Consider the following 19,813-nt stretch of genomic DNA (forward strand, 5'->3'; position numbering starts at 1 on the left):
AGGTCTTGTTTTCAGCTACTTGTGATTGCCACCACTGTTATATGCATGGTGGCAGTTGCTTCGCTCACCAATTGTAATGCTTTTTGCATATTATTACTTTAAAAAACATCTTTTCTACAAAAGACGTTTTTCAAAGAAATAATATTTTAAGCGTAAAGCTACCATAAATCGCCGTCAATAAGTAAATTAAACCCCAAACGAACAGAAACTACAATAATTAGCCGAGTCAAACCAAAACCAAACAGAAACTAAGATGATTAGGACTGATACCTCCTATGCCTTCTAAAGACCAGAAAATAATTTGCAGTGTACTGAAAACAATCCTTATTTCGAGCTGAATGTTTCCATTTCTCATAATATCGAAAAAAAAAACACCATCCACGCAAGATTACAAAAAAAAAAACAACAGATGCACATGGACTAATATTAATATATATATATATACTTATATATATCATATATATATATGATATATATATATATATATATCAATATATCATATCATATATATAGTTATACTTGTTCCTGAAAGTCTTAATTATTCTGGATTTATAAAAGTTACAAAAAGAGAAAGCATTTAAATGCACTTTGTTATATTTAGTCTTAGTAGTAGTTCCAATAGAAGTAGTATTTGCAGAAGTAGTAATAATAATGGTGGTGTTAGTAGTAGTAGTAGCAGTAGTAGTAATAATAGTGGCAGTAGTAGGAGTAACAGTATTAATAGTAGTATAGTAGTAGTAGTAGAAGGAGTAACAGTCGTATAGTAGTAGTAGTGTGCACATCTGTATTTTGGGCAATTGATCATACCCCACATCATTCCCTGAAAGTTCCAACTTAATACCCTAAGTCGCTCCTAAGATATACCATTTTGACAACCAGCATGCACATAGTGTATATTAATTTAGATCAACACCAACATTCCCGGAAAGCTTGAATGTCCTTTTTGGACAGGAATGGTCAAACATGCTCCCTTCCCTTTCCCGACAACAAATACTGTATGCAAACAATGGGCGAATTGTATAACTTACAACGCTTACCCCAAGGGCTGTGGAGAGGGGGTTGTCATCCAACAGGCATAGTTATTGGACCTTTGAACTATGCTGAACAAGACGGTTATCTCAAAATTTTGATGTCTTTGGGGGGGGGGAGGTGCATGGGAAAGATTGTAATGCTGTTTTTTTCTGAAAAAAGTTTGAATTATATAAGCATTAATTTGTATATGCTTAAAATAAAACTAGTTCCGAATTTAGGAGTGAATTCCTCATAGAGTGAGGATCCAAAGATGAAAGGGGTTTCATAGTTTTCCAATGAAACTTGAGCTCAAGAAAAAGTGTATTTTTATTCCAGATATCTATGAAATATTTTTACTTTTACTTTTTTTATTTTACTATTTTTACTTTTACTATTTTTACTTTTTCAATTAGTTTCCATAGAGGAGGGAGGTTCTTCGGATCAAAATTTCATGACACACCCAGTTCACCCATGTGTGTAGGAATATTTATAGTTGTTTCTTTTTTCTCTTCAAGCTTTCACGCCATCTGTTTTAATATAAATGGGATGGCGATAGATACTTAAACAAAAATCAAACTTTTGATACCCGGCTCGAATACTTGCCTAAATGTTTTCAGTTTCCTTTGGGGAAGATGTTGAAACGGTAACACTTCTTTTTCTTTTATTTTCTTCTTTTTTCTTTTTTTCATGACGTAAACGCCATTTGGCAAGAATCTATTCGAAAAGTGGCAAACTATCTTTAATGCGCTTCTAAAATTGTCTTTTAAAACTCAAAACCACTTATTGAGTTAAAAAAAACTTGAAGCCTAAAACTTGTAAACTGTTCTTCAAACACGTTTCTTTTAGAAGCAAGGATAGCCGGTCTCTTGGTCCTACAGCAGGCCTTGATGTAATAGCAAAGTCTCTTTGGGGCCATTCCATCCTTTAACGAATTCTATTAGAGTTTCCTATAGTAATTCCGACCTTTGAAACTTGGAAGCATTTGTTTCCGCCTTACCTTGGTCACTGAGGATGGTAATTGTACATAGTAATTGTTATACAAAAGGGATAAATACATAAATAGAAATCTTTTTCTTAACAAATGAAAAAGAGTAATAAAAATTTGTAAATCGCGGGCCAAATATTCGTTAAAAATCACGTGAAAAAAAAACAAACTCCATTTTTGTTCACTTTTTCAAGATGCTCGAAAAAAACCTTTAACTGTAAATTGTTATTTTTTAAGTCTGAGTTTATTAAAATTTGTATCAACAGGAAGCGAAAACTTGATTGCTTTAAGTTCCACTGCTTTTAATTAAGGGCAGTCATTATTCAGAGATATCAGAAATTTCACAAAATATCCCCTTCTAACTAACAAACCATGTGAAAAAGGGAAAAAAGGAATTAGAACCAAAAACTTCCTTACCTCCACGTCAGGTTTACATGCTTCCATTTTTGACCCTGAAGAGTGTATCTCTTTCTACGCTTATGTCGAACTTGATGCACATATGAAGCATTGTTGCTTGATCTCCTGACAAAAACAAAATCAGGAAAAGTCAATTACAAGAAAACTTCACAAAATATAAATTTTCACCTGTTTTACTAAGTTGGACCAAATAGCATGGGTAATTTATTGGCAACAAATGACATTTTTTCAAGTTTTGTAATCATTTTTCTCGAGGCCGTACCCAGAGAGGGGGGAGGGTTAGGGGGTTTGAGCCCCTCCCGAAATGTTTTTTGACTCGTAAAAATGTAACAAAACTGGATATAAACAAATTTTGTATGCGTTTTTTTTTGTGTAAACCCCCCCCCCCCCCGCCCTAAAAAAAATCTTTGAGTAAAACCTCCTCCGAAAAAAGATCCTGGGTACGACCTTGGTTTTTCCGTCAGGATCTGAGATCAGATACTTATTACTACACTAATTTGACCAATTACACAAATTAAATTAATTATTCTAATTATTACAGTGAAATAATGCCAAGTGTCACTAAACGCTAGATGGCGTTGAGAATCTTTTTTTTGTCGACGTTAATGCCAGTTCCCACTCTTTTAAGTTATTCATAATCATTAGGAAGAATTGTAAAAATCCCTTGGCAAACCATAACGAACCTGGTAACTAGGGGCTGATGAATGAATGAATAATTCTAAGGGCCCTTAAGAATCCATTCGTCACTTACAGATCTGCCTTCTATTCAAATTCAGTATTTCCATTTATGTAAGTTTTTGCTTTTTATTCCGCGTTGGTGTCGTAATAGGAGGATATCCCATAAATTTTGAATAAATGATGTTTTTGAAAAAGTTGCTTTAGCAAGCAAAATGTTGTCAAATATTAACGTAAGTCAATCGCTACCTTTTCATGATCTTGAATCAGTGATTTTTTTCACGATTTTTCTTTCTCTCTCACACTCTCTCTCTCTTTTTAAATGGGTGGCAAAACAAGAATTATAAAAGCGTCAACAAATGCTTCACTAATAAGGTACTTCGCAAAATGTTAAAGCATAATGTGCCTTACGAGCCTTCTCGGTTCGATAAGGTCATCACGGCCTGACTTCATACTATAGCCGATAGGATGTTCAAGGTAAGTGAGCCACTTGTTTTTGAGAATTCAAGGAGCAATAATAGGTTTGAAAATTAAGGCCGAGAAGACTAAGTCGCTTAGACTGGAAACAAGTGAAGGTGTAGATGTCGAGTAACGATGGTGTTGAGTAACGTGATATTGGGTAACGAAAAGATCAATCAAGTGGATAGCTCCGCTTACCTGTATAGTATTATTAGTAAAGGTGGTGGACGCAATGAAAATGTTGAAATCAGAATAGCCAAGGCCCAGGGTGTTCATTGACGGCTGAAAAAGTTTGGAAGAATTGGAACATAAGTCCAAGAGCCAAATTTAGAATAAACAACACATACAGAAGCTACAGTGATGACAATGGTCAAGAATGGTTCTGAAATGTGGGCGCTCCGAAAAACATAGGAGGATTTGCTATATGTTACAGGAAAAATTGTCTACGGATTTTTTCGGGTACCCGACTGACACTTGTATTTCAAACACTAAAGTGTACAAAAATTGTGGTTCAATTTCAATTTCTAGGCATATAATGAGAGAAAGTTGAGGTGGTTAGGACGCAGTATGCAGATGAAGGATTGCAAAAGACCGTCCTTTTTGGTCAAACATCTAGGGCCAAACAAAAGGAAAGTTGTCCCTGAATGAGGGGGGAGGATTTAACGGAAATTGGAATTTCTTGAAAGGTGTAAAGAGGGAGGTTTTGAATAGATCGTTATGGAGGAGGAGTGTGTATAGCTGTGTTGACCTAAGGCGACCTGGTGGTACAGTGAGTTGTTAGTAGTATTAGCTATAATAGAGGCATTTGGACGAAGAAAACACCCGATCCCCCAAAACTTACCTCATGCCAAACATCATCATTACTCTTGGGTCAAAAACAAGTAGAACACTGTTACAATCATTAAACGATGAACCAATTTTAGCCTTTCAGCACCAAAAACATTAAAAATTTCCCTCAAGGAATTTTGCTCGATTTTACCTCAAAGATACTAAATTTAATTAAGTGTATAATAGGTAATGGCACATTGGCTAATCCCTATTTACAGAAGAATCAGGTTATCAAAAAAGAAGAATCAGGTTAAAAAACTAGACTGATGTGATTAATCGTCAAAGTGCCAGGTGTACTCCAGGTGTGTACTGTAACCTGCCTGTTCACAAAAAAGTGATTTTAAAACAACACAGGAATTCCGTGGCCAATTATAAACTGTCAAATGTATCCCAAGATTGGGAGCTGAGAGTTCGGTATCACCTCTCTCTTTAGTCTCTTTCATTATTTTTAGCTCATCACTTGTGTTCTGTTCAGGGCTTTTACAATCCCCGAATTTTCGGGGATTTCCCCAAATATTTCACAAAAACGGAGCGGCAAAACCGCTTCGGCCTAAAAGCGTCAAAGCTTCAAATCCGGCCCTACCGTTAAGTGAACTAATTAATATTATTCCAAATAGTTTTAACAGTCCGTTTTCAGGTGATGGATTTGGGATGGCATAGTACTATTCCGTTAAAATGCTGGGAGATAATCATGTATGCTAATACTAAGTAAGACGACCCTGTCGGCTTAATATCCCTAGAGCGCAAAATAAAGTCACGTTTCGAAGTTGAGCCTGAACTATGAACATGCGTAAAAAGCCACTCGTTTGGAAGGATGCCTACTTAGCTGCAAACGACTAAAACATGTGAGTCCTAGGAGAGTCAAGATTACAAAGATTGCTGTTGAAGTTACCCATCACAACGCAGACAAGACCTCCCAATACACAAACAATAGAATTAAAAAACTTCACACAACCTGCAACATACTTCTCCCCCGAATCACCATCTCTGTGATCAGTCGGCATGTTCTTGGAGGGACAAACTATCCTTATAGCACATGAGAATTTCTACAAGTGCTATTTCTAACGAAACCACCATTAAGATTCCAATATAATATATGAAAAAGAGAACGGTTCGTTTAATTAGTGCTTCTGTATTTCGGGACATTTAAAATTGTAGCACGCGCGATTTGGGGACCAGCCGAAGACGCCCTTTATAGTATTCTGAGGAGGATCGGTTTTGATAGTCTTGGAAGAACCAGCAGATTTGGAGCGGGTGAATCTTCCAACAATTCCTTAGGATTTTTTTTGCATTATAATATCATAGGAATGGTTTGGAGTCTGTGAGCTGAGTCTAGGAATTTTTGAATGACCGATAGGAGTTGAACGGTGATCACAAGCTACGAAGTTATCATAACTTAGCAAAAGGCTTAGCAAAGGGAATAACATCGAGTTGACAGACGACAAAGCGAAAGAGCAGTATCTTTTTAGACACAGATCTTGAAGACATTAAGTAAATCTAACATGTTTTCTTGCTTCATTGTGCTGGGGTTCCCACAAGTTGAAGCTCTAGCGACAGACTACAACATTTTCTTTGCATCAAAAATGGCAGAGTTACCAAATTACTCTGATGCTATTTTTCTACAATACAATCACTGCGGTTTCCAGCTTTGGTGCAAAATAACAGAAGTTCAATACAGCGTTCAAAATAAGTTTATTATTTGGCATTAGGCTAATGAGAAGAAAATCCACACTGGAGCATAGCCAAGTTCGTTAACACTAGTAGTTATATAGCTGTATTTCAGGAGATGTTTTCGCACCAGATATGCAGAAATAAGGGTGCATATGGAGCCGCTTAGCTCTTCTCCGCATTACAAGGGTAGGTTTGACTATACATTGACGGGTATGTACGGTGATTGCGTCAGGTACCCTTTCCTCTTTTGATTATTGCCTGAGAAATAACTGTTGCGGCATCTTGAGAATAGCAGATGGCGCTAAAGACGTGAGGACAGGAAATATAGATGACGCGCAGCCACAACATAGATGGCGATGACACACAAAACAAAAATATGTCATATAGTATAGCTGGGACATGAGTTACTTAACAATGTCAAATGAGCTCAAGTTTATTCAAATTTCAACGAGGGTTTGAGTAAGTTTTCCTTGCTCAGTATAGCAATTTTTCTCTCTGTGCTAAAGAGATTGGAGCTTACATTTTTGCTTCCGTCTTACTAGAAAAATGCCTTGCGGCATGAAAACTGATTTTGGAATTGTAAAAGGTTGTTTGTTTTTAATCCTGATAATACTTTAAGAGTTGATAGTGAAAAGGTAAAGCTTGTGCTTTATATATTTAATAATCGCTAGAGGACTGCTTTTATTTTCCAGTTTCTTTATTCCTTTTTTTAATATTTATGTTCAGTTTAAAAACTTCCATTTTTTTTGTCTAAATTATGTGTTTTACTAAATCTTGATCGGCAAACTTTGGTTGATATACATTTTTTATATATATATATGTATATATGTATATATGTATATATGTATATATGTAATAGAAAAAAAAACAAAAAAAAAAAACAAGAGAACCAGTGTGGTTTCCAGCAAAAAAAAAAAAAAAAGAAGCGAAAAGATAAAATAGATATTTTGGCAAGGACCTCAGCCAAGCCGTCACCAGTCTTCAAACACAGAAAAAATATAACTAATTTTCATAAGTGAAACCTAACAAAATAGAGAACACACACTTAAGACACTTTGAGAGTATCTTCTATTTCGTTAGGTTTTCACTTGAAACGGTTAGTTGTTTTTTCTCCAGAGATTCTTGTCTTTGTCTTTCCGCTTGTTTTTTTTTCACATGGCTGAAAAATACCAAGGTTCTCCGGGTTTTCTTGGTTATTTTTGTCTTTTTTTTGTTTTTCATGCAATATCACGTATAGCCAGTGTGGTCTTAAAACGTACCAACAACTAGCAACAAATAAAATCACGAAAACAAAACAGAACAATCTATTATCTTTGGTTCTTGTATAAAAAATATTGCGATAAAGAGAAAATGAACGATAACACTCCTGATGTTCCATGTTAAAAGGTGTTCATAATTGCATTGGCTTATTTATGGGCTGTAGTTTCGTATGCCAATCATTTCATTCCTTATTTCTCGAGAGGCAAATAACACTGCCTTTTTGAAACCTTACACAACCGGATCAGATACCTCGATGCCTGGCATTATTTTAAGCCAATAATAAGAATGCAAACTCTGATTGGTTCTTTTGTGTGAAGTCTTAACCATTAAAAAAGTGAATTGTCCGTTTTTCTGAGGTGCCTGTTTCTGTCTGCAAAAGAAAAAATTTTTCTCACTATAGCCTAATTGGTGTCGATAGACATTTCTGTATATATATACAGTCGTTTTAGAACCATCATCAACATACGAATGGGAGAGGGGGCTCGCGGCCTGGAACCATTTAAAAATCCTAAATTCTCCCAAACTTCTGAGACCTTGTTCCCCAAATGAACACGTAAAATTAGTTTTTTTTTTCTATAATTTTGATCAAGTTAGGTTTCTTGCTATTTCAATTCACCTACGAAAAAAAGAGGAACAAAGAAACATCTATAAGAAAAAAAATACAACACCATAAAAAAAACAAATTATAAAACAATCAAAAAATCAGCTTACTTTGCGCGGAACCATTTAAAAGTCCTAAATTCTCCCAAACTTCTGGGGCCTTGTTCCTCAAATTAACACCTAAAATTAGTTCTTTTTCTATATAATTTCGATCAAATTAGCTTTCTTATTATTTCAACTCACCTACGAAAAAAGAGGAACAAAGAAACATCTATAGGAAAAGACCATAACACCATAAAAAAAAAATATATATATAAACAATCAGCTTACTTTGCGCGGAAGCCATCCGTAATTTTATCAGGGAGGCCACATCGCTTTCTATTCATCAGTTTTCTTGTGGCGGTATCAACAAGACCTGTTTCAGGAATTCCCCCAAACCTCTGAAAAAAATAATATGTAATGGATTGAGTTAACAAATTTTAATGAGACTGAAAACGTAAAAAAACTACAAACTAAACAATAAGTGCCTCAATTTAGGATTCAACCACGCTCATTAAGTAAACACTTACTTATTTCATTCCCAAAAGCACACTGATTCACCTAACCCCTACCCCCATAATCGAGCAAAATACAGCCCACTATGCATATTCGCACTATATATTTTTTTTCTATAATATAGTGAGTTATTTATTAACAGCGGCGTCAATTAATTAGGAGAGGGGGGGGGGGAAGAGTCACGCTACCACAAAATATAGAGGGAGTATAAAAAGTGGGCTTTATATTGCTCCATTACGAGGAGGGGGGTTAAAATAAAGCATTTCAGAACTGAAATAAGTAAGTATTTATGATTGTTCGAAGTAGTTTTCAGAATTTTCCAAGCTTCCCTTCAAAAGAGCTCCCGAGCTAGACTAGTACCAAATATTCCCCACCAAACCGCTCTTTAATATTTATGTAGAAAAAAGTTAGTCGAATAAACTAGTATCAACAGCCTAACGCTGAATTTCCTAGCCTTCTAGCCGCGCCTTTAAGCGCCCGAAGAAAAACGTCCCCACTTTGTGTGGTTCATCAATTATATAGCTATTGATACATTTCTAGTGAACAGTAGCGTCAATTGGGGGAAGGGCGGGGGATATGCAGCACCTTTGCTTTTTGCACACTCCTAGATAATTTGCCCCCTATCCCCCTATATTTTGAACAATATCTTTTTTTGTATTTTCATTAAAAAAAGTGAAAAATTGACAAATTTACCCCCCATCCTCTATATCTTTAAATACATTTTTAAATAAACCTGGCAAGATTTTCCCAAGTTTAATTAGAATCTGTGGCACTGATTGGGGGAGGGGTTACTTTAACCCCTCCCCCCCCCCCTATACCTTTGTTTGGTATTTTTATTGAAAATATCATTTTGGCGTTTCCTTTCAAAAAAGAATCGAAATTGCTTCTCATAGATTTAATTGAAAAATGGATATTGCCCTCCTCCCGACAGTTTGTGACTTGAGGCCACTGTCTAGGTCTAACTTGTACAGGCTCGATTTTTTACATTTTCTTCTCCAGAATTCCATAATTTCCCTGGTATCTAGTATTTTTTTTATGTGTTCGTTTAAAATCGGACGGTAATCTTAGCCATCATCACTTAAGTCAATAGAATTATACATGTAAAATCTTAGATGGGGCGCAAAATACGATTAAATAAGCATAGCAAGGAATGAAACTAATTCTCAATTTTTTTTTTTTTTTTTTTTTTCAATTACGTAATGGTCTTGGTTACTATTCATTTTTATTTTGGATGAACTCCAGGTTCGAAAAAATATGAATAATATTTGATAAACATTGTTTTTCGTTCCAGGTGAGAGCGAATCAACAGCTGGAACGATCCAAAAGTAATTTCGTATTAAATTATTGTGGATTCGCTAACTAGCAGCTTTAGTGTATTAGCTTCTTCATAATCATCGTCAAAATAGGAAAATTGAAGGAAATGGCTATGAAGAATATGAGCCTTTTTGTAGCGAATAAATACTTTGTGAGGGGTATTAGTTAATAAAACGTGCCAGTTTTGAGTTTATTCGTATTAAAATTTGTAATAAATATGAATTAAGTTGATATTTCCAACAGGAATGCGCCTTTAATTTTTCCTGTGGAGTTTTGCGAAAAGATGAACCAACAAATAAGCCAGAGCCTTTGAAAAAAAAGCCAAAAGTAAGCCAGAGCCTTTAAAAAAACAAGCCAATATAAGCACGACAAGGTTGTGCCCCAATAAGCCAAAAAAAAACACAAGTCAGAAATAATATAAATAAGCCAGAAATGAAGCTAGAGTCCCTGAAAAACAAGCCAAAAATAAGCCATACGACGTTTTGCCTCAAATCCAACTCTACTTTCACCTTGCTTGCTCACCCTTTGCTTCACCCTGCCGTGCTTTCACGCAAAAACAACTATTCTGCGTGATCCGCCAAATTTCATACGTTTTCGGCCGCAGGTTTATGTGTCATAATGGTTCAACAGCTTTGAGGCATTTTTATTGGATTTCTTTCTGAAAAAGCAGTTCACGTCGAAAAATACCTTGACTTATTGCTCCTGCTGGTGGTCCAGCGTAGAGAGAGAAACCCACTCGTCGCCTCCAGTCCAGACGGTCCTCAGCTAGCATGATGGCTTCGTTTGGGGTGCTACCGGTCAATGACAGAAAGTGAGCAAGGCTGTCCTTCCATCGGGAACGAAGACTTCCGCGCGGACGCTTCCGACCGTGCGTCGAGGGATCAAAACTGAAGCCAGTCCTGGCTAGCGTTTCTGCTGGTACGCGGGCTTGGTGGCCGAACCACCGAAGAGTTCGTGCAGCAGGCTAATGTGAGTTAGGTGTCTGATTGGTTAGTGACAATAGTTGAATGTTGGAGACGAAGTCATGCTAGTTACTTCCTTCGATTCGTCTGAGAAACTTGGTTTGAGCCACGTCTATGGTGTTTCGGACCGAAACGGCAGCAGGCCAGGTCTCAGCATAGTCGAGAAGAACTTGGTTTACAGTGGTGTTGCGAATACGCATCTGTGTTCTGCAGATAATGCAGACTTCGACCAGACGGAGTGACAGAGTCAGGCCATGATTGAGGTGGGTTTCGCAGTATGGAACTGAGTTTCAGCTAAGATTTTAAGCCGCCGGGTGGATTCAAAAATTTTCCCGCCAGTCACCATAAAAATAAGCCAGTCTGGCGGGAAATAGGCCAATATTGCAACTATTCCTGGGTTAGCTTGAACTGAACTGAAAAAACTGAAAAATTGACTTTAAACTGGGAGACCAACTGGAAGCCAAACTGGGAGGCCACATATCTTCGAGACTTGTTTTGAGTCAAATTCCAGTCTTCACTATGTAGGCCAAGGTCAGCTCGGGAAATTTTCCAGGTTAAGTAGGCTGGTTGACTTTAAAATGGGGGGCCAATTGGGGGCCAAACTGGGAGGCCACATACCCTCGAGACTTATTTTGAGTCAAAGTCCAGTCTATAATAAGTAGGCCTAGGGAAGTTTGGGAAATTTTTGCAGGTTAAGTAGGCTAGTTGACTATAAACTGGGAGGCCTGCTGGGGACAGAATTCTACTTTTCTTTACCCTTCCCCTGCACTTGAAAGTACCTGAAATAACAAGTGCTCTACAGTTGCACCAAGTTGGTACTTACGAAAAAGAAAACCAAAAAACTAGCCAATAAGGATATTACTGAATAATTTCTTAGACCAACCTGCTTTTCCATTTACAGAACTTAAGAAAGAAACAAACTGGTATAATGTAAATAAAACAGTGGGACAGTGGAATCTTTAAATAGATTGGGATGGAGGAAGAGCAAGCGTAGCCTCAGGGGGCCTCAGATGGCTTGGTGCTGCAGTTAGTTGTTAGTAATAGTATTAGAAGCAGTGGCGAGGCGAAGAATATACCGCAGCGTTGAAGAAAGACAAAAATGAAACACAACGAGAATGAAACACATAGGAAGATAGTTAGAATTTCTTTTTTCTCTTTTTATTAATATTTTAAGTTCTTCTCTATTATTATTTTAACTGTTTGGATTCCATTGATCACTGAGCACAAGCTTTTTTTTTGCATCCCTAGATCACTTCAATTTAAAAGTGTTTTTTTTTTTTTGTCATGTTGAATATGTGAATAATGTATATGTTGAACGCTAAATTGAATAATGAATATGTATATGTTGAATTTATTTTATTATTACACCCAGACTCAAAATGGTTTTTGAAAACTAAGCTATACCCCTTTTGTATCGTACATTCGTTGCAATAATGGGTACTAGTTCAATAAACGTTCTCTTTTATGTACTGTATATGGAATGTCAAACTGGAAATGCTACAGATACCGGGACGAAACCCACCAGGCTGGTTATTTCAAGACACCGCTATTAAGAATTGGAATGCAAAGAACAGTTTTCATTGCGTTTACGATATTTAAACTGTTGTTTTTTGGGGTTTAGGGGGGCGGAGGTACCTAGGTTAGGTTAGGCATTTAATATATGGTATACTTTACCCCCTTCCCGCTTAATGTGCAGATATATAGCCCAAATTTGTTTCTAAACTATTATATATTCATCATATTTTATTTTATTTCATTAGCATTAACCAAACTTGACTTCTTTAGCAGTATATAAAAGAGTACGTTTAAATGCACCAATATCCATTAATGTAACTTAGCAACTTTTACATAGATTTTAAACGTCCGCAGGTATTATTAATATTGATTAGATACGTTTTTTTTTCTTGCCTTTTTTGATGAGCTTATCGATGTTTCTTCTTTTTTCTTTATATTTTTTTTTATTTGTAATTCTCTCTCACTATTGTTACTTATAAGTTTATGTGAACGTTTTAACAGACGCTGTCAAGTGTCAGTATTTTTTTATTTCCCTCATAGACGTCTACTTATTATAATATTTGTAAGTTTTGTTTGTAATTCTTACCTAATCTGATGTTACCACGGAGCTACAAGGCAGTCTTTTTAAAACTATAAGTAGGCCTGCGCAGCATAGGAATACTTAGGTTAAATATTCTACACTAAGTTGTAGTTCAAAATAATTCTTAGCCTGTGTTTGTTTAACAAAACCCTTTTTTTAACTGTTGCTAATTACTCAAGCCAGATATATATTACCACTAACTTAAAATATTCCTTCATTTGAACCCACATAATTATTCGAGATCAACCATTTTCTGTGGTAGCCAATGTATTCAAGTTTTGAATAGGGTAAAGGAGGAAATAGGTTCTTTTTCTACCATTAGAACTATCAAACTAGTTATCATGTTAAAAAGTTTTGTCAATTAAAAGTAGTTTTTTTTATGAGTGATGACTATGATGTTATACATATTTATACTATGTGTTTTCTTTTGATTTTATGTTAAATTGAATGGCATGTATTCCCCCTCCTTTAAAATCCAAGGAGACTTCGGGGAATTAGTACCAGGTATGGATTGTATGCCTAATTAATTATGAATAAATCTTACCTATAAGATTTGTATTTATCTTATCAAACATATTATAATATATCCCTGCATGGCTATACTAATAAATATTTTGTTCTTAAACTAATCAAAAGAATCAATTACAAGAAGGTTCAATTGTTTATAAGGTTTATAGTTTTTTTGTATTTTTATTTTTTAGTTTATTGTTTATAATTAATTATTATATAACTCATAATTTATCTATAGTATATTCACAGTGTTTTTGTAATATATTTTATAACTTGTACTTTGTTTAATTTATAATTTTTTTTTTCTAACCGTTGAATATTCGAAATTCTATGTTTTATAATTATTTTTCTTTTCGGTATAACAAGATTATCCTTCAATACATATGATTTGCATAAAATATTCTATGTTAAATAAGCCACTTAGTCGAACCAACTTTCATAAATTGGAAATAAAAAAAAAAAATATATAACCTTCCTATATAAACAGTAGTTTCAATTTAAGTTCTGAATTAAAACAAAATAACTTTTGCAAAGATCTACAGAAAATAATGGAAAAAGGCATCTTTAAAACACGCAATAACAACACTATCAGTTTATACTAGGAATTATATTGAAATTATAAGAGGTGTTTCCAAAGATATTGCACCCTTTTCATGAAGATTTTATCCTCTTTGTAGAAATTTTCTTAAATGCAATTTTTTGTCCGTTGCAAAAAAAAAAGCCGTTGCCTTTTTTTAAATAAATTTCAAATTTCGCGTTCATGAATTCTAGCTTCCAGAGGAAGATCAATCATTATTTAATCTACCATTTAGTGTTTCTATTAAATGGGACTGATTTATAGAAGAGACATCTAGGATACATTCCTGGATTTATAGATGGCATTGCTAATTAAGCAGTTTGACATCAATTCAAATCCATAGGTAAAGAGATATGTTAAATTTCAAAATGTTAACTAAAATATAAAATTCTTTAAAAATTTACTCAAAATTGTGTAATACAAGCGGAGAATAAAAAAGAAACTAATATTCATTTCCATGCTTAAGATTTGAATTCCGTATTCGGTTAAAATATATCGCATTTTAAACACGGTAAAATAAATGTTCTACTCTCTATTCCTCCCTCTCTCTCTCCAAAGCATGACAGAAAGACCTGTAAAATACACAGAAAAAAACAACAAGAAATGGAATAAAGAAGGGCTATAAAAGCTAGAAATGGTTGGCCTGGACCAAAAGAGTGAAAAAAGATGATGAAGAGAGAGGGGAAAGATGATGAAGAAAAAATATTGTAGAAATAGGGGAGGGGGAATGGTTTGAAAACTAACCTGCATTTCCTTGATAGCTTTAATAACTTCTTGTTCAGATCTAAGATTACCAGTTTCCAGGTCTGATGTCGGCAGGTAGCCAAATCTCATCATGTAATTTAACTGTAAAAAGAAAATTAACAGTTATTGAATATTGAACTTTTCAAAACTTTTCAATGCACTTCATAAAGAAGGGGGTAAGCTGGGAGCAACTGTACCCCCCCCCCTTAATTTTGAACAATACATTTTGGGTATCTCATTAGAAACAGCCTTTTTTTTGGGTATTCCCTTTGGGAAAAAACATCGAAAAAAACAACACAAATGTTCATCCTAAAATTTGAGATACAAATTTTACATATATAAATATATAATTATATATGAGAGATATATAATTTGGGCTGTATTTTTGCACATTAGGGGTGTGGGGGTTAAAGTATTTGGACAGTGTGAAGTCAGAAAACAATTCTTACTTCATAATATCAGAGTAATTGTAGCTAACATATTTTGCATACAAGCCCGCTGTACTTTATCCCTTCCCCCCAATGTGCAAATATATAGCCCAAATTTGTTTCCAAAGTATTATATTTTTATCATATAAAGGTATTTTATTAAGACTAAGCTAACCTCACTTCTTGAGTTGCAGGGGGTATATCATACAAGTACCAAATTTCGAATTGAGAGATGAGGACATTGTGGGGAGAATCGTTAAAAGTATTAGTGTTTTGAAGAGGGCATTCCCCATTACAGATGAAGACATGTAAAAGATTGGCTATTTCCAACCACCCCATTGTTCTAAAGTAATTCAGTTGGGAACGATCCAACCGGGAATAGATATAGGGTGCAAAGCTAGAAGATGAAGATCGAGTATGGAAACTTAAATAAATTATTGTCTTCTGTCAACTTGGATTATTTCGTCTAATCTTCCCTTGGAGACACTCAACAAATCTGAGATAATTAGATATGTAAAAAAATGTTAAAGTTAAGAGATTAGTGCGGCATTGAGTTTGAATGATTTATGGCAACCTCCTATCATTACACTTTAACAAAACGGAATTCTGGCGTCAACTAGGAATGGGGACAGTGGCGCCAAGATACAAAGTCTATAGGGGGGGGGGAAAGATTTGTTTTTCAATTTGTTTAATGAAGATATATAAAAAATATTTTTCTAAATATGGGACGGGGAGCGCTTTTTTTTAATTGAGATGAAAAAAAATATATATTTCCAAATCTCAGGGGGGGGGGGATTGTAACAGGGATGATGGAAGCAGTGAAAGGTTTATTCTTAGAGTTGGTGGTGAATTAACTGAATAAATTAATCCTTAACAAACAAAAATCAAACTGAGTAGCGAAGTGATACTTACGGAATTGGACAAGGATTTTGATCGATTTGTTTTAATGCAGATGCAAAGAAAGAGTTTTTTAAACCTCTAGGGTGACAATTACCCCCATGTATAAATGACGGTCAAATTAAATTTAAAATAATCTGAAAAATATCTCCGAAATTTCTTTCCCCTAAAGTTTGCCCTCGGAAAATATTCCCCCCGTGTAAAATAATAACGATCGTATATTCAAAATTAAAAGTTTTTGGAAAATAATGTTAGGATTATTAACTGACCAGTCGGCCACTATGGGATAAGTCCTTAAAATGTGAATTGTGTGAATGGAAGGAACTATTAAGTATTTGCACTCAGGAGTCTCTAATTTCAGTCAGCACTAAAAGTATTGAGAGGTCCTTTGGAGAGGGAGGGAGAATTTCATAACTAAAACCTTTGCAAGAATGTACTTGGCAACTTCTTAAAGTTTCTTGGTGATTGGACGAACAGTGTAGTAATGCAAAGAGGACAGACATACATTCGAACTACATATATAAAAGAAGTATAGTTAGAGCTATTTGAATTCATATAAGCTTACAATTCTCGTTAATTCCTGATTACGCTCAAGATCCCATAAAAGTCTGGTGAGTGACGCAAAACGACAATTTGATGTTTTAAAAAGAATACTAGGGGTTAGAACGGCAGAGCCAGAGTTAGGTTTTTTCTCAGGGGGGGGGGGTGTAAGCTTTGCCGCCCCCTGCGGCACCACCAATACTGCAAATATTACAATTTTGCCCATAAATATTACCATTTTAGCTTGTTTTACCGCTCCCCGTGCGTGCCATCCGGAGCGCTTGCCGCCTTCTCCCCTCTTGATTCCACCCTGTGGAACGGGGCAGGTCCTACAGTTAATGCGATATTTAATGAATAAACTAGTCCTAAAGCGAATAGAAATTAAACTTAAAGCGAGCATAAATCACCTCAAACAGGAGTAGGGCCACCACCCACTAAACATTCTAAAGGCCAGAGCGTCACTTGACCTTTACTGAAAACGTTTTGTAGTTTGAACGGTGTGTTTTATAAGCCATACATCAACACCCATATAAAAAAAATATAATATCATAAAGATAATCAAGTTTTACTAGTAAGCGTAGTGCTGTTCTATATCTCCCTCCCAAACAATGGCGTAATTACGTGAAAATCCTAGGGGGTGGAGGGCAAAGTTGGAGCCAATTTTCACAAATGGAATAAAAATCATAGCGGAAGCTAAAAAATGAACCATATATTACCATAAAGGCAAAAATATACTAAGGAAAACTGACCTGTTTCTCTGGATACTTGAATTATGCATGCTTATCTTAGTTTTGATAAGAGATTTTGCAGAAACTAAATTTCAGTTGGGGGGGGCAAACTGAGGTCAGGCGGCATACTTGGACCCATATCAAATTACGCCCCTGCTCCCAGACCCTCTAAACAGCTTGAGTTTATTGTTTATTGTATATAATATACTTTAGTTTATTGTATATAATATACGATGAGAAAAGATAATCTATAAATTTAAAAATTCAAAAATGTAATCTAAATTAAAAAAATAATAAACAAAAAAACAATATATATATATATATATATATATATATATATATATATATATATATATATATATATATATATATATATATATATATATATATATATATAATTACTATTCCATGGTTTATCACAGCGTAGATATACACAATTTGAGTGACTATCATGAACGCACAAAAGCAACTGGATAAATAATAAGGAAACAAATTTGCTATAATTGTATTATTTTGTTGGGAAATAATCTGCTAAATCTGCTTTGTTGGGAACTAATGCAATGCTGCTATTCTTTTCGGTCTTATAGTTACTTTAATCCCCTGGTGATTTTGCAAGACCTTAGTAAAATTATTAACTATGGGCTCATTTTTAGAATAATTAAATAAAAAAAACAAGTTTTTTAAACTGAAAGTAAGGAGCGACATTAAAACTTAAAACGAACAGAAATTATTCCGTATATGAAAGGGGCTGTCCCCTCCTCAACGCCTCGCTCTTTACGCTAAAGTTTTTTATTGTTTTAAAAAATAAAGTTGTGAGACAGAGTCAAACTTTAGCGTAAAGAGCGAGGCGTTGAGGAGGGACAGCCCCTTTCATATACGGAATAATTTCTGTTCGTTTTAAGTTTTAATGTCGCTCCTTACTTTCAGTTTAAAAAACTTGTTTTTTTTATTTAATTTCTGATCGTTTTTTAGTTAATGCAGCTTTTATTTGCATAAAAATTTTACTTCTTATTAAGTTTTTTATTGTTTTAAAAAATAAAGTTGTGAGACAGATTCTAACTTTAGCTCAAAGAGCGAGGCGTTGAGGAAGGGACAGCCCCTTTCGTATACGGAATAATTTCTGTTCGTTTTAAGTTTTAATGTCACTCCTTACTTTCAGTTTAAAAAACTTGTTTTTTTTATTTAATTTCTGATCGTTTTCAGTTAATGCAGCTTTTATTTGCACAAAAATTTTACTTTTCTTTTGCTAAATGGATGTCTTTACAAATTAACTTACGTAACTAACTTCTATATTCGTATATTTTTCTTCTGGCAAAAAATACAAAGTTGCAGATTTTTGCAGATATGAGCTTGAAACCTATGTAATAGGGTTTTCTGATACGCTGAATCTGACGGTGTGATTTTCATTAAAATTCTTTCACTTGTAGGGGATGTTTCCCCCTCTTTAAAAAATCGAGTAAATTTTCTCAGGCTCGTAGCCTTTGATGAGTAATACTAAACTTAATAAAATTTATATATTTAGGATCAGCATTATAAACACATTCTTTTGATACATTTATTGACATCAAAATTCCGTTTTTAAAAGTTTCGATTGCTATTGAGCCGTATCGCTTGTTTTTTTATTGTTTTTTTATTACGTATATGTTATTACGTATATGAAGGGGTTCTCCCCGTAGTCAAAAACACGCACGTTAAGTCAAAATTAAAAAAAAATTTTGATTAAAAAAAACCAGAAAAAAACAGGACGTATAAATACAAAATATATATCTTTTGAAAGCACTAAAAAAAAATTGTAGCGTAAAGAGCGAGGTATTGACTTGGGGGATAACCCCCTCACATACGTTATAATTTCTGTTCGTTTTAAGTTCTAATATTCCTTCTTATATTTCAGTTGAAAAAACTTGTTTTTTTTTATTTAATTTCTGATCGTTTTTTAAATAATGCTTGGAAATCCGGCGCCCCCTTCATAGAAATATCCCTTACCCCAAAGAAACATCCTCCACGGGACTATTCTCCAGAGTAACCCCCTCCTCTAGCCCCCCCCCTCTAGAAAAAATCCTTCCTGAAAATGGTTGTATACTTCCCAATAACCAATAAATAATGCTGGCAAGTCTGGTGCCCCCTTCATGGCACTTTCCCTTCCCCCATGAAAAATTCCTTCATGAAAAGATCCTCCAACATAACCACCGACCCACCCTTACCACCCACAACCAGAAAAAAAAACTCCAGAAAAATTAGTTAAAAATCCCAAAAAACAATAATATATTTTAAAAATAGGTAAATTTAATAAATTTTATCCCTCCCTCTGGGTACTTAGGGGGATTAAGTGATCCTAAAAGACATATTTATCATATTTTCGACCATGCTGAACAAAATGGCTATCTCAAAATTTTGATCGGGTGACTTTGGGAAAAAAATAAGCGTGGGAGGGGGCCTAGTTGCCCTCCATTTTTTTTTTGGTCACTTAAAAAGGGCAATATAACTTTTAATTTCCATTCCAATGAGCCCTCCCACGATATTCTATGACCACTGGGTCGATACGATCACCCAGGGGTAA

The 19,813-nt window shown here is 34.8% G+C and overlaps 1 protein-coding gene across 1 annotated transcript in view; it reads right to left on the bottom strand.

Annotated features, from left to right (window-relative positions):
* Positions 1-19,813, bottom strand: part of LOC148942268 (matrix metalloproteinase-2-like) — a 210,179-nt gene that overhangs the window by 108,513 nt on the left and 81,853 nt on the right. The window contains exons 2-4 of the mRNA XM_089103556.1: positions 14,664-14,765; positions 8,237-8,346; positions 2,414-2,518 (exon numbers count right to left, since the gene is read on the bottom strand). Coding sequence (XP_088959682.1) covers positions 2,414-2,518; positions 8,237-8,346; positions 14,664-14,765 — 317 coding nt within the window. The remainder of the gene's footprint in view (positions 1-2,413; positions 2,519-8,236; positions 8,347-14,663; positions 14,766-19,813) is intronic.

Source organism: Artemia sp. Qi Xiang Cuo, chromosome 17 (genome assembly GCF_049724085.1).
Source record: "Artemia sp. Qi Xiang Cuo chromosome 17, ASM4972408v1, whole genome shotgun sequence".
Classification (NCBI taxonomy): Eukaryota; Metazoa; Arthropoda; class Branchiopoda; order Anostraca; family Artemiidae; genus Artemia; species Artemia sp. Qi Xiang Cuo.